Source organism: Gymnodraco acuticeps, unplaced genomic scaffold (assembly GCF_902827175.1).
Source record: "Gymnodraco acuticeps unplaced genomic scaffold, fGymAcu1.1, whole genome shotgun sequence".
NCBI lineage: Eukaryota > Metazoa > Chordata > Actinopteri > Perciformes > Bathydraconidae > Gymnodraco > Gymnodraco acuticeps.
Genome location: NW_022992222.1, coordinates 1,805,137 through 1,831,488, shown reverse-complemented (window position 1 = coordinate 1,831,488; position 26,352 = coordinate 1,805,137). Strand labels below are relative to the sequence as shown.

At 40.7% G+C, this 26,352-nt stretch overlaps 1 protein-coding gene across 2 annotated transcripts in view; it reads left to right on the top strand.

The window, feature by feature from the left end:
• Nucleotides 1-17,589, top strand: part of LOC117539708 (leucine-rich repeat and fibronectin type-III domain-containing protein 2) — a 202,850-nt gene extending 185,261 nt beyond the window's left edge. For both annotated transcript variants that reach the window (XM_034205972.1, XM_034205971.1), the window contains exons 3-4: nucleotides 5,893-7,288; nucleotides 14,663-17,589. In XM_034205972.1, coding sequence (XP_034061863.1) covers nucleotides 5,913-7,288; nucleotides 14,663-15,647 — 2,361 coding nt within the window. In that variant the 5' untranslated portion in view covers nucleotides 5,893-5,912 and the 3' untranslated portion in view covers nucleotides 15,648-17,589. The remainder of the gene's footprint in view (nucleotides 1-5,892; nucleotides 7,289-14,662) is intronic.
• Nucleotides 17,590-26,352: the final 8,763 nt, after the last annotated feature.

The window sequence follows — 26,352 nt, the reverse complement described above, 5'->3', positions numbered from 1 at the left end:
ATCCAGTGTCAGGTTTCTGCCATGACGTGCTGCTTCCATTTTACACTCTGATAATCTCCATCTTTTGTCAAGATTTTCCGTGATGCCAAGATTCTTTTTTATAAATCCTGTGAGCAATTTTGCATTTATTTTCATATTTAATTTCCCCAAAGATGCAAGATGCCAGGAAGTAAACAGAAAAAAAACTGAATTTTGTCAGCTTCACAGGGGCATCTTTATATGTGCAGGTAGCTCCAAATAGCAGTGAGAGGTGTAACTGTTATGTTTCATCATGTGTGCTTGCTGACGCTCCGGCACTCAACATTGTGACATCAATGGATTGTACACATCACACCAAGGTTTACCAAGCTGTCTATATGTGACACATTCTATCAAAGTGTTACAGAGAAAAGAGAAAAGGCAGAAGATGTAAGGCTGGTGAATCCAGCTCTCTCTAGTCAGTACTCTCACAATATTCTGTAAGAGCGGGAGTAGTGTATCCCCCACCCCCTCCCCCTCAATTGGGTGTTGGGAGATTACACCACTGAACACAGCTGACAACGGCAAATAGCACTGAGGCAAAGGGGGCGCGACTTGGATTACTTTTTTTGTAGGTCCGGGCATTGAAAAGATAAGTCAGATACAATGAAACATGACCAATGTATTTGGCTGTACAGCATGACATATTCACTTGGACTGATATAGAATGTTCGTTGGTAAGAAGAAGCCATCAGACTGACCGTCCTTCTCCCCCTAAAGGAGTACTATTGGATTTTTCTCTAACAGATTGCAAAACAGCTGTGCAGTCATGTTCATGTGATGGTTAACCTTGTACAACAAACTCCTACTCACAAAAGACACGTTGTTTTTAACAAACCTGCACTATCTTTCCACCGTGCCAGCCTGTCTTTGTCTGTTTCTTTCCCCAATAACTCGTAGATAAGTTACAATCCATCCTTGTATATACATCATAAAAGCTGAGCTTGGCAAAAAGCCTTGAAGCAGGAAAAATAGCTAGTCTGCTGCTACCACAATATAAATCTATTCATTTAAGGACCAAAGGACAAAGTACAATACATTGAATCCTGGATTTGTTTGAATGGCAAACCATTTCTTTAAAGTTCAACCTACATAAACCAGTCTTCATAGAAGAACAAAAACACTCGGAAAACACTGTTTGAACATTTCTTGTATGTTTCACAGCACTTCATGTTTAAAGTTTGGAAGAAAATGTACTTGCCAACTGTAGACCATTTTTTCAAGGTTTTGTTCTCAAAGGAAATCAGTTCAGTAAATGTATCAGAATAATTGAGAGTTTCTCCACATAATATGTATTTATTTTTCAAGAGAATAATGTGGAGAGCAGCATGTAGAGATTTGACAATACCTAATGATAAATAAGTAGCTTTCCCACCTATGCCTTTTCATGTCTGTTTACTTTTTTCTATATTAGCGTTTGATTGATGCTAGCACAGCTGACACAACCAAAAGCTATTAAACCAATGGCCAATTTAAAAACCTTTTAAACTGCATTTGCTGTTCTAAATGTCCAATGTTGTACTTTCTTTTTTTTTTTTTAAACAAGAAATTCCTGTTCAGCTGATAAAGCGATGTCCTTTAACATTCACAGAGGCAACAGCAGCACATTTCATTTCACGAGTGCATGAAAGCAGAAGTAATGGAGTAATTTGCAGTCTGCGCTGGATGCCTTTTAGAACCAGTCTCTGCACAATCATGTACAATTAAAGAACGGCTGCATAAACACATTTCAGTTCAACCAAAGTTTGTTGGTTCTCAAAAGTGAGTGAAAAATGTGTTAAAGTAACTGCCAATGCATGTACAAACACTAGCTGCAGTCTTTGTAGTTTCCTTACCTGCAACTGAATTATAATATTCCACTATAGACGCTTCCTCTGAGTTCGTATTACTGTTAATAGACTATTGCCAAAGTAAGTTACTTCCATCTGTCTTTCCATTCTGCATGGTGTATCTTTTTATCAATTACAGAGGAAAAGAATAAAACATCAACATTCTTAGTTTAATGCATTTATTTCAGCAATGGGTCTTTGCGTTCAGACAGAAGAGAGAAAAAAAGGATTCTCATTTCATCAATTTCAAATGGGTGAAATCATGACTGTCAATCTCTAAACTACAGCTAGCAAACTTACGCTATAAGTTACTTGAAAACACTGTCTGTGAAAGGTTCATTAGATGTTTTCATACAGGTACTGTACAGCTCAATAGGTAATTGTCCTTGTTACATTGTTAGATATATAATAGGGAAAAATCTACCTCACTGGTTTTGTTCTAAGACAATCCCTGTTTAAAGCTTGAGCTTGCTAAAGTAAAAAAGCTAAGCTTCGATCGTTAGCTTGAAAATCTTTGATTAATGCTTTGAATTTTCTCGTTTACAAGTAAATAAGACTTTACTGTAGGTTAAGGACTTCCTCTGTAGATTGAGAAAAATACTTGTTCTAGTCTAACTTTGGCTAAAGGTGATAATGTAACCTTTAAACTCTCATATTTCAGGTACCAACTCGCCCAAAATGACCAGGTTGTGAAAATTCCAGCACAACATGACTTAGCTATCGCCACACAAAAAGGTCTATACAAATACAAATATGAATGAAAAATGACATAATAAACTTAATTTGGGCAGGCAAACACATATCCTGGTGTGATATGACTAAGAGGATGACATAACAATGTGAAGCAGCCCGAACGCAGTGTATTTTTTATTTAAAAAGTGTGTTAAGAAGGGACAATGCGGGACAATGCACATCAATTGACTCTTTAAGGATTTAAAACTGTGAATTGTAAAAAATGACACCAAAATCTTTTGTCTCAAGTATCATACAACAATCACCCTAGTTACAGTTGCTAAGCTATATAAATATATTTTATTCATAGAAGAGATACAAAGAGTGCTTTAATCACCAAAGAATCCAGGGTCACAACAAGGTTAATAATGGATTTCACAGGTTGTATAATGCTATGCCCTGTGGAACATTCTATAATGTGGCCTTGTTGGTATTTCCAGTTTCTTTGTCGCTTGAATTGAATTGTAGACGGTGTTGCTGGCTTGGTAAAGGCCACGAGTAAATGGATGTGGACCTCAAACATCCGTGGTTCTCGTCTCTTTGTGACTACTATCCTTAAAAGGTCACCTCTGCCTCCCCTATGCGCCTGGCTTGCTTTACCCATCATCTAAATACTCTCCACATATTGCACACACCCTAATGGGAAGTGCGGAATGAAAATTATACAGAATTGTTCAACTGCACCCACATAGCATTATGAGCATCTCTGCAAATGTGTATATTTCCCCCAGTTTTTGAAAAGGCTTACCCACCACAATTGGCTATTTTCAGTGGAAAGCAAGATCAAAAGAAAATGAGCGAGTCAGGTTCTGTGGGTTTTCATGGGTTTTCAGTTGCTGTTTCTCAATGCTGTCCATTCAAATTAGTTCATGAGAGAAACTGTCTCTCTTCACTGACAGCTCTCACCATGAGGCCTTGTGGGAATTAGCTCCAGAGTGCTGAGAGAGTCAGAACAGCATTAGATTTGCAATTATTTTGCTCAAATAAACACCTTTTTCACACAGTTCACTGGAGTGCTGATTGAATGCTCAGATGTAATCACCATGGGGGAATTCAGGTCCATCTTAAAGGACAGAGAACACGGCACCATTGGTAGATGTGAGTGCTCGTATATCCTAAAATCGTTTTAAATCTTGCCAGTTTTTAATGATTTTTAATACTTTGTTTTACTTCGCATATTGACTGGCTAATGTGCCATTTTATTTGTGTTTTACAGCTGTATTCGTCTGCCTGTCTTGTCTGTGTTTTATCTGTTGTAACTTCGTACATGCTGCCCTTCAGGTCACTCTTGGAAAAGAGATTTTAATCTCAATGAGTCTTTTACCTGGTTAAATAAAGGATATATATTCCAAAAAAAAAAAGCTAATTTAATGGGTCAAACAAAAGCATATTTTTACTGAGAAATCTGTATAATTCAGTTAGCTTTTTGGTTGAAATTCTAGGCATTAGTTACAGCTTCCCTAAGATTAGTGTTCCATAGATGGAGTGAATTCACACTACTAATATTTTTGGTAAAGTAATATAATTTGAGAGTAATATATCCCATCTTTCTGTATGGTGATCTGAATCACCAAAAAAACAGAGTGCAGAGATTACATAGCTCATTGTTGCACTGAGTTTTGATAGGCTAGTCATTTGCTATCACCACAATAAGCTAACATGCCAAGCTTGCTAAAACAGCTTAAATCACTAGACATAGCTAGCAAACGTTATGTGGGCTTGTTAAAGAAGAGAGACAATGCTTAATGGGCAGATACAACATGTTGCTCCCCTTAATACACTCTGGGGGTTTAAAGCTGCAATTTCTCTTGGTCTAGCATTGTAGCTAATGTTAGCACATCTTGGATTCTTCCGTGTCATTGACATCACTGAGATGGCTTTGTCTGTCCACTTTAGTTCTGCTACTGTTACACTTCATTTAAGTACCATTATCTTAATAACCACTCGTTCCCACAGATGCTGTTAAGATGCTGAAAGTCTAGCTCTTAAACATGCATATTTGAAGCAACATTAAATGTGTCCACATCATAGCAGCTTGGCTAAATCTACTGTCACAAAAGTCTTGTAAGACTTATTTGCTTATATTTTCCCATTTTTTTATTTTAAAATGTTTAAAATGCCTTTCTGTTTATTATTTGGCTGAGTATTTTTTTTATTAAGAACAAATCAAATAATAGTACATGATTGTAAAATGTTAACTTGGTCTTATATTGTAAATGTGGTGAAACATATGAACAGACTGTTTTATGTCTGATATACATTAATTTCTTCAGGCATTCAGACTCCATGAATCACTTTTTTTTCCATATCAATTTCCTTCTCATTATCTGTGTAATACACAGACCATATGCAGTGGCACTCCACAATACAACTACTACTTGAATCAAGGAGAGGAAGGGTTATTTATGCATTTTTCCTATTGTAATTATGAGTAATGAAAAGTAGAGAAAACACATTAAAGGGTTGTAACAACTTAGTTAAGATGAATAGGCCATATACTGCGACTCCTCTCACACACATGAATAATGATAAATAATAGCATGTAGTTAACATACGAATATTACAATTGTGCCTCCCTTTGGTTCTAGTGAGAAAGACTAGAAGGCAGAGTTGTCCATTAATGTTGCTCATGTAAAACAAATTTAAATTGATTTTAGTGTATTAGGAATGAATGATACAACTATCTGCGGGGATTTAAAGACCGTTGGATGAAGCCAAGTTTGGCCATCCAGTCAGGTGTGAGGTTCTGTTAAAAAGATTTTGGAATATTGCATACAATGTGTCTGAATGGTACAGATATGATAGGAAAAGGGTACTAATAAGGCAAAGGTTGAAAACATATTCCGTCAGTTAACACACAGACCAGAACTCATCCATGGCTTACAGCATATACATTCACTTGCCCCACTTTATCTAATTTCCATTGCATGCATAACACCCTATCTGTATTGACAGCTTATAGGTATGTGCGTCATTAAAAATGCCTTCTTAGCTGGCTTATTCAGAGAATCCTCATGTGATTTCTCACACATTATTTGCATTGCAAAATACATGAAGGATATTAATGTAGAAAATCCTCAAAGATGATTGATAGATCTGAGAAATATTTGCTTCCGTGGTCCAAAGGTCATGGTGGAATTGTATTTTAACTGTGTTAATAGGTCCTTCACATAAACACACACACAATGATGGATGCATAAGTGTGATGTTATTGATGTTTTGATTAAACTATAAGATGAAGTAAAGTGTGAACAGTTTATCTTAGCTGATCATTATCTAAAAATGTGTCTCTTTATTTTTCTCATTTTTGCAGGTCCCTTTCTGTGAACTAACATGGACAAAGTGGTCATCAGTCTCCTGCTTCTGGGAACCGCAGTAACGATGGTCCATGCATGTCCAAAATACTGTGTCTGCCAGAACCTCTCAGAGTCTCTAGGGACTCTGTGCCCCTCCAAAGGCTTGCTCTTTGTCCCGCCAGACATTGACCGGCGAACTGTGGAGCTCCGGCTGGGCGGCAACTTCATCCTCAAGGTCACCACCCTGGACTTTGTCAACATGACGGGTCTTGTTGATCTCACCTTGTCCCGTAACACCATCAGCACCATCCAGCCTTTCTCTTTCATCGACCTGGAGACCCTAAGATCCCTTCATCTCGACAGTAACAGGTTGACTGAGCTGGGACCCGACGACCTCCGAGGACTGGCCAACCTGCAGCACCTGATCCTCAACAACAACCAGCTGAAACAGATAGCTGACACAGCCTTTGACGACTCGTTATCAACAATGGAAGATCTGGATTTGTCGTATAACAACTTGCGCAATGTGCCTTGGGAAGCCATCCGCAAGATGGTTAACCTCCATCAGATAAGTCTGGATCATAACCTCATATTGTACATTTCTGAGGGGACTTTTACAGATCTGGATAAACTGGCCCGATTGGACCTCACCTCCAACCGTCTCCAGAAGCTCCCTCCAGACCCCATCTTTGGGCGCTCACAAAGCAATGTAGTGATGAGCACTCCTTATGCACCTCCGCTCTCTCTAAGCTTTGGAGGAAATCCATTGCACTGCAACTGTGAAGTGCTTTGGCTTCGAAGGCTAGAGCGGGACGATGATATGGAAACTTGTGCATCTCCTAATAGTCTAAAGGGGCGCTACTTTTGGTCTGTTCGTGAGGAGGAGTTTGTTTGCGAGCCCCCTCTGATCACGCAACACACACATAAATTACTAGTGCTTGAAGGCCAAACGGCTAGCCTGCGCTGCAAAGCAGTCGGGGATCCGATGCCAACTGTGCATTGGGTTGCTCCTGATGATCGTTTGATCAGCAACTCCTCCCGAGCAACAGTATACGAAAATGGCACCCTGGACATTTTAATCACCACATCCAATGATTACGGGATTTTTACCTGCATAGCTGCCAACGCTGCAGGGGAATCTACGGCCTCCATTGAACTGTCAATCATTCAACTCCCCCATCTGAGTAATGGTACAAACCGTACCACACAGTCCAAGTCAGGGCTTTCAGATATAACCAGTTCTACCAAGATCAGTAAAGGGGAGCCTAAACCTCTACCAGAGAAGGTCGTTTCTGCATCAGAAGTGACTGCCATCTCTGCACTGGTCAAGTGGACTGTTAGCAAATCAACTCCAAAGGTCAAAATGTATCAGCTTCAGTACAATTGTTCTGAGGATGAAGTCCTTATTTACAGGTAAGAATGCTTTGTGAAACTCCATTACTTGAGCCGAGGCATTTCTGGTCAGAGTGGTTAATTAAGCCTGAGGTATAATCTTTAACTTCAATCATTTTATTTTAAGCCTCTTCAGTCTAATTGGGATCCACACTTGCTAATTGTTGCTGAGTACTCACGTCAATGTTTGTTACTGCAAGATATACATAAAAAATGTTTCCTCTTGAATGAAGAAATTGCACACTTTTAAGCAAACCGGTATCACGGCAAGACGTGAACATGTGACGATGTACCATGCTGGGAGACGTGAAGATGTCACGATTTCGTCCCTTCAAACGTGACAGTTACACGGTATTGTTAACCCATGTTAACCAGTGGAGAAATACCCGGAAAAGCCAAGCAAATGCTACCCCGACGGTCGGTTGTTATTGTCAATAAACCGTACACCCCAGCACGTGCACTCCGCTCTGCATCAACCAAACGGCTCGCTGCACCCTCGCTGCGAAGGGGACCCAAGTTCCCATCAGCAAAAACACGTGGGTTTGCTATCCTGGCTCCTAAATGGTGGAATGAGCTCCCCATTGACATCAGGACAGCAGATAGCTTACACACCTTCCGGCGCAGACTGAAAACTCATCTCTTTCGACTCCACTTCGAGCGATAGAACTATTAACAAAGCACTTATATACTAATAAAGGACTGGCTTATCTAAAGCCAGTTGAGTAGCACTTGAAATGTTTTAGCTCTATGAAGCCTGATGTACTTATATGATTCTGTTTTCTTCAAGTTTGTATTTTGTTGGTCGAACGCACTTATTGTAAGTCGCTTTGGATAAAAGCGTCAGCTAAATGCAATGTAATGTAATGTAATGTAATGGCAATATTAATATAATAATGATTTATTTTTTAATAGTCACACTCGATTTCACCGATTTTCTTGTTGCCCCAGCTGGTCAACACCTCTTTTAGCAGAAACAAAGGCTACATTAATGTATTAAATCGATGTTAATCCATGCGTGTGGATGTGGAATTAACGGACGTGACGTTGTGCGATTGCGTTGCCAGGCAACAGCTTCGGTTCATGTTAATTTACAAACTCTTCAACTACAACCGTAGTTATATTTAAAAACATGTTAGAAGGCCTCACGAAATACTTTAATGCAAATTTAAATTTAAATGTGAAGGAATGTGTGTACAACAAAATACATCCGTCATAAACGATACCGGAAACAGACGTAGGCAAGATCCTAAGCTCGATGATTGGATGGTTTAGCCGCAATGCACGCTGGGATATGGTGTTTATGCGATGTGAAATCCAATTTTAAAAAAAATAATAATGATACTTTATTCCGAGTGTGCTTGCTTTTCTCTTTGAAAGTCATCACATAACGGCATTGTAATACACGGTTCGGTTGCATTAAATATGACATATCTGCCGTAATTCTCTATTTATAGAGCCCTGATGAGAAGACTTCTAGACAAACAGGAGAACTGCCGCCAAAACTGAAAACGTGACGTGGATCATAAAATATATAAGCAATTAAACAACATCTTACATTTCTATTCACACAATACGTCTCCTTGCATTATCAACACTAATTCAGCTGACTTTTATATTAAGCCTGACAAAGTACTTAACGTCTAATATATTGCTTTCCTGCAATGTTAACTATGTTGAAGCACTTATTTTAACTGATATTATACATATGTATTATACTCTTATAAGATGTATGTAGATAGTATAAGAAATGTGCAGAATGACAGTTTAATGGTGGAGGTATACACACATATTGATAGATGTCTTGTAATGCACTGTTGAGGAACCTGCGACCCAAGTTTTTCATTCATTGCATAACTACACCGTAGTTGTAAATATGATATGTCAATAAACCTTGGAAAATCTTGAAATCTTGAAAGGGATGTGCAAAATAGTCTTTATATACAGTCTTTAATTAACTATTAATTAACTAGAGAATAACGAGTAATGAATATACTTTATAGGGATCCTATTAATATCTAATAATAAAATAATAAAATTCAATAACGTGCTTCAACCACCAGGTGTCCCTTTATATCAGCTGTGCACCTTTATGGTGTAAATACAGCCTATCTACCAATTGGATCAAATATAAAAGTCAGCCGAATTAGTGTTGATACTGCAAGGAGACGTATTGTGTGAAAATAAATGTAAGATGTTGTTTAATTGCTGATATATTTATGATCCACGTTTTCAGTTTTTGCGGCAGTTCTTCCTGTTTGTCTAGAAGTCTTCCCAGCAGGGCTCTATAATTAGAGAATTACGGCAGATGTGTAATATTTAATGCAGCCGAACCGTGTATTACAATTCCGTTATGTGATGACTTTCAAAGAGAAAAACAAGCACACTCGGAATAAAGTATTATTATTTTTTTTTTTTTTAAATGGATAAACACCATATCCAAGCATGCATTGCGGCTAAACCATCCAATCATCGAGCTGAGGATCTTGCCTACGTCTGTGTCCGGTATCGTTTATGACGGATGTATTTTGTTATACACACATTCCTTCACATTTAAATTTACATGAAAGTATTTCGTGAGGCCTTTTAAAATGCTTTTAAATATAACCACGGTTGTAGTTGAAGAGTTTGTAAATTAACATGAACCGAAGCTGTTGCCTGGCAACGCAATCGCACAACGTCACGTCCGTTAATTCCACATCCACACACATGGATTAACATCGCTTTAATACATTAATGCAGCCTTTGTTTCTGCTAAAAGAGGTGTCGACCAGCTGGGGCAACAAGAAAATTGGCGAAATCGAATGTGACTATTAAAAAATAAATCATTATTATATTAATATTGACAACAACCGACAACCGACCGTTGTGTTAGCATTTGCTTGGCATTTCCGGGTATTTCTGCACTGGTTAACAATACCGAGTAACTGTCACGTTTGAAGGGACGAAATCCCAGCATGGTAAATCGTCACATGTTCACGTCTTGCCGTGATACCGGGTGCTTTAAAGATCATTGAAGTCCAAAGTGTAATCCTTTGCCGTGAACTATTCATTAGAAATCCAAGAAGAAAAAAGATTAAGGACCCTCATTTTGATGCATCTTTCTTAAGGTGCTCAAGTCCATAAAGTGAAAGTTTGGAGATCTTCGTGCTCTGTGAAATCACTTTTCTTATGTCAAAGGAGAGACTTTCCATCATTATAATCAAGTTGGAAATATAGAAAAGAGCCTCGTTGTAAAACATTAAATCATTTTGGGAAAGAAAAAAAGATGCCACACTTTGCTGTAGGAACTAGTGTTAATTTCGTCAGCTATTTTTTAATTTAGTTTTAGTCTTAGTCCTGTGTTAAATTTCCTTTTTAGTTTTAGTCACCTTCATCCTGTTTTTATTTAGTCAAGTTTTAGTCGACTACTGTAAAAGTCTGAGCATTTTAGTCTTATGTTAGTCAAATAAAACTAATTGTTTTAGTCTACTTTCGGTCATTGAAAACTGTTGAGTCTTTTTTAGTCATCAGATTATATAGAACATTTCAGTCAAACTGGTCTAGCCAAAACCAATAATTTGTCATTTTAGTGAAACTTATTTCACAATAAGATTATATCTTGTCCTTATTTGATGAAAAACACAGGTTGAATGATTAAGAAGCTTTGCAGAGAGTATCTGGTCAGGTTTGTGGTGTTTTTACCAGCTGTGTTATGGCCACATTGCTTCCCTTCTGATAAAACAATGCATTCGCTTTTTTTCTCAGCCTCATTGTAGCAAAAATTGGCCCAAATATCACATTGTTTCTTTCTCCCAAGCAATGGTGGCATTATACTTTTTCGTTGTCAGTCATTTTGACGGACAGGATCGTAACATTTCCGGCACAGTGTGCCGCTGCCCGGTGTACTTCAAATGTACCGCCGCAAGCAGCACAGACACACAGCTGCTGCCCAGCCGCAGCACCGGAATTTTCGTCTCATCACTTTTCGTCAGCGATATTGCATGTTGATTTCGTTACAGTTATTGTTTACTGCCGTCGGTGCCGTCTCATCATCGTTTCGTTTTAGTCATGGAAAAAAAGGTCGAAAACATATTTCGTTTTTTTTAGTCAGCGAAATTAACACTAGTAGGAACAAACAAATAGATACATGTTTGATGAATCCTTGTTGCGAACCTAAAGGATTCAATTTGTCTGACAGCTCTAAGATATTTTCCTGACTTTGCCAAAGACCACCCTTAGACTAATACAAATGGTATTCACAGCATCAGAATGGAGGGACAATTGTTGGCCTGTTGTGGTCAACATGTACTGCAATTTCCTGTCAGCTTCATTCTTCCTTACTAACTGACAATGGATGTTAAATTCTTTAGCACCACTTCATGAATTCACATACTCTGTGCCGTAGTCCTACGTAATTTTCCTGCACTGCGCATCCCAGCTAGAGCCATTTAATGAAAGATCATTGAGAAAATAAAAGAAGTATGGTTATTAGCTGGGAATATGAGATAAGAACTGTACACAATATTGAAGAAATATATTACTTTGTTCAAAAACTGTCAATGCAACTCACTATCCATGCGAATTCAATAATAAGGTGTTTATCTGATTTCCTTGCTTGCAGTGCCAGATTGTCATGCCAGAAAAAAGAGAACAATATGAATTTGCAGTATATTTTTCCCCCGGTGATGGAATTGTCAGATGACTTATCTTTCTTTTTTCATGGATTTTATCTAATGTGCAAACATACCACTGATATGTGTGGTATATGTACTGAATTATTTTCCTTAACAAAGTGATTATTTTAATAGCATTCCTGATGGTGTTGTTAGTCAAGAATCTTTATTTCATACTTCCAAATTGCCCTCATGATTCGCTGTTTAAAATGTTTTTTCTACTTCATAATCACCACACACAGTATGCAGTAGAAAAATGACCGAAAGCAATGGATTTATCTGGTCTTGTAAAATAACGGCTGTGCAGTACTTTTGCTTGTCAGAAAACAAATTAGGAGCTGGAAGGAAAAGATTACGTGCACAGAGAGGCCACCACTGTCTTTGAATTAACATCAATATGACTTCATTACTTGCACACGCACACCTACTGCTCTCCACTTGTTGGCTGACATAGTTTCCCAGGGTACTGCCCGCACTCAAGCAATGGCATGATTAAAAATCAATCAGAGCCACGTGGGGGAGGAGAAATATTGCATGAGTTCTCTCAAACGGGAGCCAACACAGCTTCTTCCTAGTTATGTAAAAATACAATTATGGATGAATAATGGACTGCAGCCCCTCTGATGTCTGGGCTCCCTGCGATTCAGAGGGATCAAAGATGAGGATACATGTACTGGAAGGGAACGGCAAGCTAATATAATCTATAGACGACTGAGGAATCTATTTTCAGATACACATATGGTGAAGAGTCTATAAGGGCCATTGTCTACTCACAGTGTGTTACAGCCATTGATTGCTACTCCATGTTTTGTGGTCTCAGTAATAGGCTATATAGCAATGGTTTCCAACATCTTCCTTCAGATATACCCAAGCTCAATATCTGCTCCACTGATACCACCCACCAAGTGAAATTTATTTTATACCAGACATTTTTGATTCACAATAGTATATCATAATTCATTAACCGATTGTATTTTCGTACTAATAATTTGAAACTGAAAATTAACTCATTACTAATCTTTTCAAAAAAAGATGTTGAATAAAGAGTACAATATCTCTACCCGATTGTAGTGAAGTAAAAGTAAGAGGTAGCACAAAATGGAGATACCAGGTAAGGTAAAAGTACCTAAATATGTCCTTAAATACAATACTTCAGTAAATGTTTTTATTTACTCTGCCCCTTTGGCATTGTTTTAGCTTAGGCCCTTTCTGTCAAGTTTGCAATACCAGTATTACCACTTTACGTTACATGTTATGCTAAACCTTTCCAACATGTATTCTTGAATTTTGGTTACATATTTCCATTTCTGGTAACACTTTCTATAAAACTCAAGACTATTCTATATAACTGTAGAATTATAGTAATAAACACTCATATTATAACGCATTGTTTATAGACTTTTAACTCAAAATACATTGTAATTGCTGTTCACTCTCTGTTTAAAATAGATATCAGTTGTAATTGCTGATTTTATACAATGCATTACATTGCATGCATTATAACACGTTAAAGGTTAAGGTTTGGATATGTGCCTTATTGCTGTATTTCAGCTGTTACCATGACAATGTAGGACTTTTGATCAGCCCAAATGCTTCCTGAGTATATTCCCCAAAATAACTTTTCTTATATTCTTGCTTTTAATATGTGAAACAAAGCTTTAATACAAAGTGGTTGACTCTGAAACACGGTTTATATTCATTCGTAGCCTACATAGCAATGATCTCAGAGAACAGATGTTTAGAGTCCTATTCCAGCTTCCTTAATGTTTCTGGTTCATCGCAGTTCGAGTATGTGCATTGCCACGACTTGTACAATATGGGTACTGCTAATTCAAAGGAAAATGCTAGCTTTAAGTTGTTTCCACGACAAAAGTCGGACCCATCCAACAACCAAACCTCCACACATTTCCTGTAATGGCATTGAACATTGGCACTCAACAAAAATGGAAATCAGATTTGTCCAATATGTACGGAATTCCAAGAGTAATGGACTGTGTATACAGTGTCTGCAAAGGGCTTACATACATTTGATATCCAAACGCTGTTTCAATCTGATTTGATTGAGTTGTTTTGGAAAGGTTTATAACACTTCACTGTTGTTCACGAACTGCATTAATCAAATAGCTTTTTTAATGAGTTTAGTTGCTGAAATTATCTAAAAAAACGTTAATATAACTGTTTTTGGGATTTGTTACATGTGTATGTCACTGCAGTCTGTGTAGTAGGATTAATTTGTTGGAAAAAGGCCTCTATCATTGGCTGTCTACACAATTCAGTGTTTCATGCAGCATAGCATTGATTGGCAATACAATTTAGAGAATTAATCTTCTGCAGATTGACGTTCATTTCAGTCAAAAGCAGCGAGGCTTAGTATTCAGTAATATTTAAACATCTGACATTGTAACAGATTGAGTTGAAACAAATGAATGCTTGTTAAATGGAACATACAATAGTTTACATTTAGCCAAAACAATGTTCAAAAAGTCACCATTGAATACTTATCTCATTGCTTTTGCCTCATGCATGTCAAATGGGATACACTGGGACCAATGAAGTCATCTTTCTGAATTACTCTGTGCATATAAATAGCTACTTAGCCTGCTTCATTTTGGCAATTCCTTTGATCTGCTCTTGTATAACGAACCATGCCAGTGTTTCATTCAAATTTCAAAGTCTTCTACCCTTGCACTTCCACAGCAAGAGGTCTGTATTTTTCATGCTGTATCTTTTTGTGTCTTGTCAGGATGATTCCCACGACTAACAGAGCCTTCATAGTCACAAATCTTGTCCCAGGAATGCAGTATGACTTGTGTGTCTTGGCCATCTGGGATGACACCGCCACCACCCTAACTGCCACCAACATTGTCGGCTGTGTCCAGTTCATAACCACGGAGGACTACCCGCAGTGCCAGTCTCTCCACAGTGGCTTCCTGGGTGGCACCATGATCCTAGTCATCGGCGGCATCATCGTGGCCACGCTGCTGGTGTTCATCATCATCCTCATGGTGCGGTACAAGGTGACAAGTGGCATTCAGACCGATAAACTACCTGCTGTGAGCAACACGTACTCGCAGACCAACGGGGGGTTGAACCGGTTCAGCGGTGCCCAGCCGCAGGTCAAATCCACAGTGGTGGTTATGCGTGAGGAAATGGTAGAGTTCAAGTGTGGATCCCTCCAGAGCAGTCTATCTTCATCATCATCATCTTCTAACTCATTAGACAGCAAAATAGGAAGGGGGGCTGGCGACCACTACAGCATGCAGAGCAGTGAATGCAGTACCTTGCCCAGCAGCAAGTTCAGGAGGCATGGCACCAAAGCACGGCCAAACCTGGACCACCTTTTAGGGGCCTTCACCTCACTGGAGCTGCGAGGGGTAGCAAGGGACCACCACCGGGCTTCTGGCCCCACTACCTCTTCCAATGCTATGATCACGGTAGCAATGGTACCCCCGTCTGACAAACAACCCCTGCTCGGTAGGGCCGAGTCAACCACCATGCTGGGACGTCTGTTAGGGATGCCCCAAGAGGGTAAGCCCAGGAGGAGCCACTCGTTTGACATGGGTCACGTGGGGGCTTCACAATGTCGCGGCAGCCACCCTCGCAGAATCAGTAACATCTGGACTAAGCGCAGTCTGTCTGTCAACGGCATGCTGCTGCAGTACGATGACAGTGAGGACGAGAAACCTGCTTTCGAAAGCGCGGAGTGGGTGATGGAAAGCACAGTTTGAGTGGGTCTTACTATGAGGTTCATGGCCAATAAATCTATATCAGGAGCTAAAAGGGACATGAGTATTTTGGCAAGGTGTTGCAAATGGGAATCTGCATTTGAGTATTGCATGAAGTTCATCCATGTGAATACTGTCTAAATTATGTGAGAAAAGACACTCAAATCCATAGATTACTGGCCATGATCTCAAATCTCTGAAAGTGTCTAACTGTATTTCAATACTGTTCCCATGTCAAAACAACACTGATTCCTGGATTGTGCAGTGGGAATAATGTCCCAACCACAAGGCATATGAAAGTGTCTCATAGAGAAAGAGGGGGAAAAAGGATGATCAATTCTGAGTGGATTTACTAAGTCTTTATCGAAAAACTGAATGCCAAGAGGATTTGCCTCGGCTGTGGTGAACTGAATGTGCGTCACAATGTCTTGGACCCTCAGCACGAAATGGAACTACTGCAACAGACAATGGGACTGCTGCGACAGTAGCGAGAAAGACTGGAAGAGCGAATAGAACATTAAAACAAAGTCATTTTTATTTTCATCTTGGTTTTTCTACAATTTTTACTGTTTATTATTTGATGTAATTCCTCAGCATTTGAATGAGTCCAAATTGACTTTTATTAGTTTGATAAAGGTCATTATGCTGCTCAAGGGAGGATGTTAAGCAGAGACAATGGGAGAAAGATATATTTAAAAAAAGGGCCAAACAGCTGGAAACTAGCTTGAAATATATCTCACAAGATTGCGTGATACAGAACCACAGTTGGTTTTTGTATTATGTGAATTGATTCATCAAAAGAACCATTCATCTTTTACCGTCTTTCATTCGGAGCTGTACATTGCAGTACAATTCTTTGAATTAGTGGCTATTGGGATTACTGCCAAGACATCCCTACACATTTTGATGCCTTTCTCGATATATTGTGGGTTTCTGCTGCATTTAAAAAATGTCGGGTGGTCATAATTTTTGTATTATTTTCATCCTAGGTGTACTGTTCTGTATATTGGCATTTTTGTTGTACAAAAACTGGGTGAGAATGTAAAGGGGGGGGGGGAATTGTGCAGTAGTACTTTTATTTTCATGTGAAGCAAACAGTGAGAAGGTGCTTTACTGTGGTGTACCAACTTGGTCATTGTTAGTTGGCTCACTGAAATAGGATTTTACATGATGTCACATCTAAACTACTGGCTGATTTAAAGGGTCAGCTAAAATGTAAAAGATACATTCAAATGTCTTGGTTTATTTGCCAAGGATTTATTATCCCACTATGAAATGTCTACCTCCACCATAACGCAGTTGGTGTGCAAAATAACATTATATACCAACAGACAGTTTTCAGAGTTGTAACCATAACACGTATACCACAGAAGCCATCTATTTAATACATATGGGGGTATAAACTCTGTGTGAGCTTATAGCACTATTTGTTGTATTTTCTTCAGTGCCATTACAAAAGTTTGGCATTATTTCTCCCATGTATCTTAAAGAGACCGATATAACAATGAACCAATCCTTTTGAAATATGTGTTGTCCTCTGACACAGAGCTTGTTTGCTAAGACACAAACAGGGGAAATGTTATTTTTTACCAAAATTACAGGAACTTTAGTTTATTTTGACTAAATCCTGAAAAGAGAATCATTTTTAAAAAAATGCAAAACTTGAGTAAATGAAACGAACATTTCTGCATGAAATGCCTATAAAGATGAATACGAAAATTCCTTTTTCTTTTATTTGGGGTAACTGACCCTTTAACCTGCTCTCTTTACCTGTGACATCATGTAACATCCTCTGCCACTATGTTAACTGACAATACAATTTAAGTGTTTACTTGACTTGACATAGTCATGACTCTCACCTGAGGTTCTAGGACAAAAACAAGAAAAAAACATGTTCCTGTGTGAAAACATTTTGCTACAAAAGAATATAAAATATTGATCTATTCCTATGAACCAAACTGGCTCTTCTGTGTTTTCTCTTCTCAAAACATCTTACACTAAACATATTATATTCCTTTGATTACTAACCTAACCCTAACCCTATTCCTTCTATGCTTGAAATGTTACCTTACGGTTCTGTTCAAACCCACGATACAAATTAAATCAGTGTGTTTCCTATCCTGCTGTCTTTGTTTACTGGGGATGGGAAGGGTTTGCCTCCTAAGGTCCAGCTGCTGTAATCAGGCCAGTTGCTGCTGACTCACCTTATCGCTGCCCTTATTACAAATCACCGGTACATGCAGCTCCTGGCCAGAGCCCATAATAAGGTGCTTACGGCAGCACAGAGTAAATATAACCTCCACAAGGGCCAAGTGTTGCATGATAAGGCTGTGATATGCACCTGCCAAAGGTTGACATGACAAAGACATAAACACAAACTGTGGCTACATCCACATTAATACCTTTTTCGATGGAAAAATATTCAGGTGTTTTGGAACCTTTTTAACTAAAGGTTTGCCATCTAGTCTGGCTAGGAAGAAACGGTTACCTTTGAAGACGATGACGCAGACACCCATGATAGCTTTTTAATAGGGTCCTTTTAGTCATGATGTGTCCTTCCCTCATTCGTCACACCCCTATCACGTTAAAACTTTACCGAAAGAAAACTTACAGCATCAACTTCAGGTTCCCCGCAACTACTACTGGTTAATTCAACATAGAATTCCTTTATTTGGTAGATGGCTTTGGACACTGAAAACCCAATGCAATGCTAAATGTTGATGCCAGTCCTTGCGATGTTATTGGATGGTCAGAAGGACCTGAAGGCTGGGATGACAGTCCATGGAGCCCCTCTTGAGGATTCTGCCATCAAAGAACACGGCTGGTTACATGAGGTATGTTTGCTGATCTCAGTCTACTGGTTGCCAAAAAACATATCTTACAAAATGGTTTCAGAATGGTGCCTACAATCTGCAGATTGGTGCTAACTCGAGCCAAGAAAATGGAATCCCTTTGCCAGGACGTCATCCCACGGCCAACCGCTGGAGCACAGGATGAGGTTGGCAAAAGCATTGCACGGCCTCCTGTTCTTCAGGTATGTGGATGCCATTGATGGCTGCCATGTCTGCATAAAGACTCCCAAAAGGACCCAAGTGCCAGGATTACCTTGGCAGAAAGCTCTTTCCATCATAGGCAATAATTGATGGGAAGGGCCTTCATCAACACCTTTTTGGGTATCCTGGCTCCTTCCAAGATACCAGAATCCTGGAGCAGAGGCTCTTTTTCATCCTTCAAGTGAGGCTAAATTAAGTTGTTTCTACATGAATATCAATCAATTATTAGAAATTCTTTAATTATTAGTTTCCCACTCTGAAGTATATTTATTTTTATGGCGTGAGAGGCTATCCCTCTGTGACGAAGGTAACTTCGTCGCTGTGGACTAACGGCTTCGGGCCTTGTATATTGCACATGTATTTTATTTTGAAAAGTGTTCCCCCTCCCGTTCTTTCTGTTACTCCTCTGTGTTTCCTGTTTGGTGAAGGCTGGTAGTGTGGGTGAGATCCTTGTGGCTGGTGACTGTGTTCACCTGGGCAGTAATATTGAGGTTGTGTATCCTGTACCACAGCGATGAATAAATGCCCACACCGGGTTATATTTGAATGATCTGCCTCTGCCTCCTTGCTTGGTCGGGCCGCTCAACAGTCAGCTTCACATTTGGTGTCAGAAGTGGGATTGACCAAGTGAGGAGGTGAAAACGATGGAGGAACTGAGGGAGATTATGAAGTCATACATGCAGTATGAGACAGCCAGATTCAAGCGGGAGGAGTGCCGTTTGGGAAACATGGAGCAACCGTTTTCAGGGATACAGGAACAGGTTTCCCTGATAAAAGAGAACATACTAAAGGCAGAGCCGGCTGCAGAGCAACAAATGCCTCAGGCCACTCCATTGAAGAAGAAGGTTAAGAAAAGTAAAATGGAGCCGGATGCAGTGGACGAGGAGGGTCTCGTGAGTCCAGCTGAAACGACAGCAGAGGCAAAGAAGAAGGGGGAAAAGGGGAAGAAGGTGGACGGTCAGGAGGAGGTGCAGTCTGAGGACCAACCAGCAGGGGGCGATGCAGAGACAGAAAAGGAGCCGGAGACAACAGACGCAGACGCCTCTCTGCTCGCGTTGGGCCAAAAGAAGAAACGTCTCCGGAGGAAACTGAGTCTGAAGAAGAGACAGAGGATCCAGAAGAAAGAGACGAGCGGAGTGGAGACACATGGAGGAGAGCAAAATGGCCAAGATCCATAAGTGTCGCAGGAATGAGGTACTGTTCTCTTTCGGGAGAGGAAGGAAGAAATGTGACGAAGGTAACTTCGTCACCTGGTGCCCTGGTGCCCTGGTGCACTTCGTCCCCCCCCCCCCCACCTGTGTATAATTGCTCCCCCCTCACCTGTATCTAATTGCTGATTAGTGGGTGTGTATTTAGGCTCTGTGTTTCCTGTTTGGTGAAGGCTGGTAGTGTGGGTGAGATCCTTGTGGCTGGTGACTGTGTTCACCTGGGCAGCAATATTGAGGCTGTGTATCCTGTACCACAGCGATGAATAAATGCCCACACTGGGTTATATTTGAATTCTCTGCCTCCTTGCTTGGTCGGGCCGCTCAACGGTCAGCTTCACACCCTCCATTAAAATACCCTCAGTCATCGCCCAACCCTATAGAAAGTGGGCATTTGTTAACCTGTTGACGTTTTTATCCAAAGCGACTTACATACTCAATACTGTGGACAATCCCCACCGGAGCAATTTGGGGTGAAGTGTCTTGCCCAGGGACACAACGACATGGGGCGAGGAACCATATTTGATCACTTCCGCACACACCAAACATGGCGTCACTGCTACGACTCAGTGAGGTCGAGAAGCATATGGTTTTCTCCCAGCCAATCAGTGAAGATAACTCTACACCACAAAGCCCGCCATTGGGGAATTTGACCAATCAGCAGAGGCCTGAAACATTTCAAACTTCCGGTTTTCTCGGAATCCGGGAAAAGGCAATTTTGCGGCTCTGTTCATTCACGGAATTCTGTGAAACAACAAAACTAACCATTGTAAGTTGACGAAACTCACACATTGTATGGTTGAATAGTTGTGCTAGGTTAGGACATTTGTGTTGTTAGCGGAAAAGTGAGTGAAATTAGTGAAATTACGGCATGAAAAGTTTGGGCACCATATTTGATCATACACCCCGTTCAGGTAAACACTGGAGTTAGTATGATATGCCCATATTTGGACATACGCCCGATCCGTCTAGTAAGCGATACATAGTATATTTTAATAACAAATAAGGCAATACAACTTAGGATTTTATATTATAATGTTGCCAAAGGTTTGTATAACACTATACAGTGATTCAGTGAAAAGTTTAACCAATTTCTAGACATTTTCAAGCTATAAATAGTGAATATGATATTCTATTTTATCTATTTTGTCAGTGTTATGACCTTATAACAGTTGTTTTATGTTTTTTTGCATGTGTTTACTTTTTAGCAACTGTCCACTCGGATGTTTTATTCCAAGAGAAAGGATATTGTCATTGTGCCAGCACAAGGAGGAAGATGACGATGTGGAAGACCCTGACTTTGTCCCACCCACCCACAATCTGGACATTCCAGGCCCAAGTGACATGGGCCCCTCTGCCAAGAGGAGGTGCATGCAACCTGCAGTGCTCCAGGTCGATGACGACGATGACGACGATGACGACGACGATGGTGACAACGAGCAGCCAGCCCTACAAGCCAAGAGGCCCACCAAACCCAGGAAGTCGGCAGCAAGGCCAACCACCTGGCACAAAGCTGACCTGGAAAACACAGAACTGCCGGAATACCAGCACTCTCCCCGACTACATTGAAACCCCTTTTCAGTACTTCACAAGGTACTTTGTCCCCGAAATTGTCACTCATATCACCTACCAAACTAATTTGTACGCCACTCAAAAGGACATTAACACCACTTTCACCACCAATGAGAATGAGATAATGACATTGCTGTCCATCCTGATGTATATGGGGATTTCAGAGCTCCCAGCTGTTGAAGATTACTGGGCCATGGAGAGCAGAGTCCCTCAAGTTGCCAACCTGATGTCCTCAAAGAGGTTCAGGCTGCTGAAAAGGGTTGTCCATTTCAATGACAACACTGAGCTTCCTGGTTCCATTGACCGCTTCTTCAAAATCTGGCCACTGTTCATCTTCCTCAATTCTGCCTTCAGGCGTGAGCCGCAGACCCCGAAACAGTCTGTGGATGAGGTGATGGTTGTCTACAAAGGGAAGACAGTCGGCAACCTGAGGCAGTATATAAAGACCAAGCTAGACAAGTGGGGTTTTAAGTTGTTTTCCAGGGCCTCTGCGGATGGCTTCATCCACGACATGGTGCTGTACCAGGGGAAGACTACTCTGGAGGCCCACGGTGTCCCCCTGACACCTGAACAACAAGCCATGGGTGCCACCAGCCAGATTGTCTCTGTCCTGGCAAGTACCATGTCCTCCCCCAGCACCACAGCCATCTTTGCGGATAATTTTTTCACGAGACCAGAACTGCAGGTATACAGGGACAGCCAGGGACAATAGAATTGGAAAGCCCCCGCTCAAGTCCATCAAGGAAATGGAGAAAAAGGCTGTTCCTCGTGGAACATTTGACTACATCATGAGTGATGATGGGATCCTGGCTGTCAGGTGGAAGGACAACAGAACGGTATCTCTGATGTCAACAGTCATCAGGTACTGCAGTGAGACGAAGGAGCCGGTGAGCTGTCCAGCTGTCATCCGGACCTACAATGCCAACATGGGGGACATTGATAAGAGTGACATGTTTGTCCACCTCTACCCAGTGGCGGCACCAGAGATTTTCTCTAGGGGGTGCTGTGGGGTAGCTTGACGTTTCATAGAGGGTGCTCAAACATTAAGGGTTTCCCATTTTCTACTGCAACACTCCCCACACGCACACACAGTGTACCCGCGACTGTTACAATGAAGGCTCGATAATCAGCTCACGGCATATAAGAAGGGGTAAAGTGCTATTTTTACAAGTGGGGGGTGGACCTCACCTCCTCTAGTGGGGTCCGGGGGCATGCTCCCCCGGGAAGATATTTTTTTAAATATTGAATTTAAAAGCATCAATCTGGTGCACTTTGAGTGCAACATTAAGAGATCTATGGATACATCTCTCAACACCCATTTGAAACAGAACTGTAAACAGATTTTCTATTTCTTTATAGATATTTTACAAATCACTCCCCTTTTAAAACAAACCATTTGAGACCCACTGAGATAACTAGACTAAAGTGAACTATCTAAACACTGAGAGAGTCCTTTACTTCACCTGAGCTGAGGTTATCTGAGACTCTCAGTCTGACAGGAGAGAGTTCTCCCTCCACCTTGTTGTTGAAAAAGCTCCTTATATCTGTTAGCTTGGCTAGCTAGCACCAGATGCTAACCACAATGATCTCCGGTAGATACCCACCGGTGCGCGAGCTCTCTCTCTCTCGCGCACGCACACAAAATGGCTCGTGCCACACACACAGAGCAGGGCTTGAATGAAACACAGAGACCCGGAAGTAAGCTACTTGTACTCACGAGGCCTATTATGTGCAGAATCCCTCTCGCTTTCAGGTCGTTTTGATTGAGTGTCCACACGTGGACATTTAAGCCCTAAAAAACGATCAATTTTTCACTTTGCTGTTAGCAAATAATTTGGCGCTCTAGCTAACAGGAAGTCACTCAAGTGTCACAAAGTAATTTAGCCTATGGGTAGGTCAAAAATCTAATGGGTGCTGGCCATTGTCATAATCATATCACCTGTGTTGGCTTTATGTTTTTGGTAAACAATTTGTTTGTTTCACATTTGCATTGATGTAATCAATAATTTTTCTAATTTAATAAAAATAATAATTTTCGAAAAGAAAAAACACATATTTCTTGGGGGTGCTTTGCCTCTACTGCACCCCCATGAAGTCCAAGAGGTGGTACATGCGTATGTTTGCATACGCCATTGATGTCAGCCTCACAAATGCCTAGATCATGTACAGGCGGGACTGCAAGGCCCTTGGTGTGAATGGCGTGCCTCTGAAAAGTGGAACGATGGTGGAGTGTTTTAAACATGTGGGGACTACAGACTGCAACAGGGGCCTGTTGAAGATGTCTGAACCCCTCTGCCAGCTGAACTGCACACACCCTGAGAACACGGCCAGGGATGCCATCAGGTCCAGGAGACTTGTGTGGGTTAACCCTTTTAAAGGATTTGCACACATCTGCCCTGTTTAAAACAAAAGGGCAGGGCTCCTGGTCCTTCTGTGCCTCCATAGCCTGGCTGCTCTCAAATCGTGCAAAAAAACTGTTCAGCTCATCTGGGAGAGATGCGTACGCAGACACTCCCGCAGCACCCCCCGCTGTTACTTTGTAGTCTGTCATTGTTCTTAGTCCCGCCCACATGTTCCGGGTGTTACAGCCTTTGAAGTCAGATTCCACCTTGTCTTTGTATTGTCTCTTTGCACTGCTGATTGCTCTCCGGAGTTCATACCTTGATTTCCTGTACTCCTCCAAATCTCCAGCTCTGTACTTGCCACGCACCTCGCTGTTTATCCAGGGCTTTATATTCAGGAATGTTCGCACAGAAACCTTCGGTACCACGTCATCGATGCATTTCCCAATGTAGCAGATGACCGTATCCGTGTGTGTGTTGATGTTGTTGTCCTCAAACACACTCCACTCCGTAAATGCAAAGCAATCCTGCAGAGCTGAATCTGACTCCTCACTTAGATATTGAAAATGCGCCGCACACACACACTTAGCACAGAACTGTTGAGAACCGAGAACCCACCTCGGCTCCGCGCGTCCTTTAATGAGCTAGTCAAATTTATAAAATAAGGAATTCCAAGCACCAGATAAAGGGTTAAACAATAATCTGTTTTAATGGTAATAGAACAGCAATACAAGTTTAAAAGGAGTACTCCTGCTCTGTTCCTAGTGCTGGGAGATCTTACTATCTTGGCGGCAGGAGGAAAAGAGACCGAACAAAGCACACAACAGGATATATGTAAGAACAACGGGGAGGAGTTGTGTTGGCTGCTCCTCCCATAGGGCCCATCTATTGGGAGATATAAAAACGACAGCCTGTCGCAGCGAATCAGCGCGAGCCAGCCGAGATGACCCGGGGACAAGAGTCTCTTACGTTTGTGGCAAAACAAACACATCTGGTGTTCGTTGTCACACATTTTTGCAGTTTGGACACACACACACATTTTCTGCATAGATTTCCCTCTCTCCGGCCCCCTCCCCCATCAGTTCAATACACACAGCTCCACACACCCTTGGCATTTTAAAGATATGTCTAAGATATAGTTGTTTATAGTTGACTAATACAAGTAATACATGTAAGGTACTTTAATATCAATAATAACGAGGAAAACATTACCTCTGCTCTTAAGCAGTCCTACAGCCATGCTTCTGAAATAGTAACGCACACTCATTCTACCATGCAGCATTCCAGAGGTTCGAGCTGTTGTCCAAATAAGGATATCTCATCTCCCACATCTCCACTACTCTTGTTAGACAGACTGCTACTATTTAATACAAAGTAATTAAGTATACACATGAATATATAAAAAGTAAAAACACACTTCTTATATATCAGGTGACATAATAAAATGAATATACCAGAAATACGCTGTATTAAACTTTCTGCTATAACACGTTACTTTAGAACTCATGGTAGAAACACTCCACCACTTATCAGATCTTCACAAACAAGACATCAGCTAGCAAGCTGAGATTCCACAGATTCCAGAAATATGAGTATTATCACTGAGCGACCAGAACTTGCGGCATGGGAAGCAAACCCATTCATCACACAACGTAGCTTTACGGAGCAAACACGCGATTAGTCTTACCTTTGCTGTTGTTCTGATCAAAAGTTGTGTTCAATGGCATCAAAACGATAAAAACACTGCTGAAGGTTAATCCAATGGTTAATCCAATGTGTCTATGTCACTTTGAAATTATTACTGATAATCCATCTTCATATTTACTAGTTTGAGCCTAGGTTTCAGTTTTCAGAGCGTAACATAGCTTTCGACTGCGTGTGCGTCACTCTCACTCCTCAATGGTAATGTGTGTGTGTATGTGGAACTTCCCATTCAATTATATTGGCTCTAACGGTTCAAAAGAGATGTCAATCACCAAAATCAAGCAATGGGTTCCAGAGAAACGGCAAATCCACCCAAATGACCCCAAAGGTGGGGTTTTCTTTTGCATCAATCTTGATACAGGGTACTTATATGTTATAGTATTCCTAAAGCTTGTAGTCTACTATCCCATCATTCAAGGGTGGTTTTCACTATAAGTAATGTTTTTTTTTGGACGGACACTATAATTAACATTTTTTTACTATGTTCAATCTGAATTTACTTTAAATTAAAAACAATTCTATATTGATTCTGACGTTTCTACAGCCAACACACAGGTTTATAATTGCTTTGAGAAAAAAGATTATTAATTTACCCCTTTTAGAAGTGAAGTTATGGTAATTTGTTCTGGGAATGTCATTTTCGAGCCTGAGGCCTGAAAAACAGGCTTGGGGTTTAACAGGTTAAATAATCTGTGGAGATTGTTTGAGCAGACCCTAATCCCCTCAGTCATCAGAGCCTGTGTAGTGCTTCATAACTTCTGGCCCACAGCAGGAGACATCTTTGAATCCATCAAGGATGTCAGCGACGTTGGTTTGGTTCCTCTACGTCCAG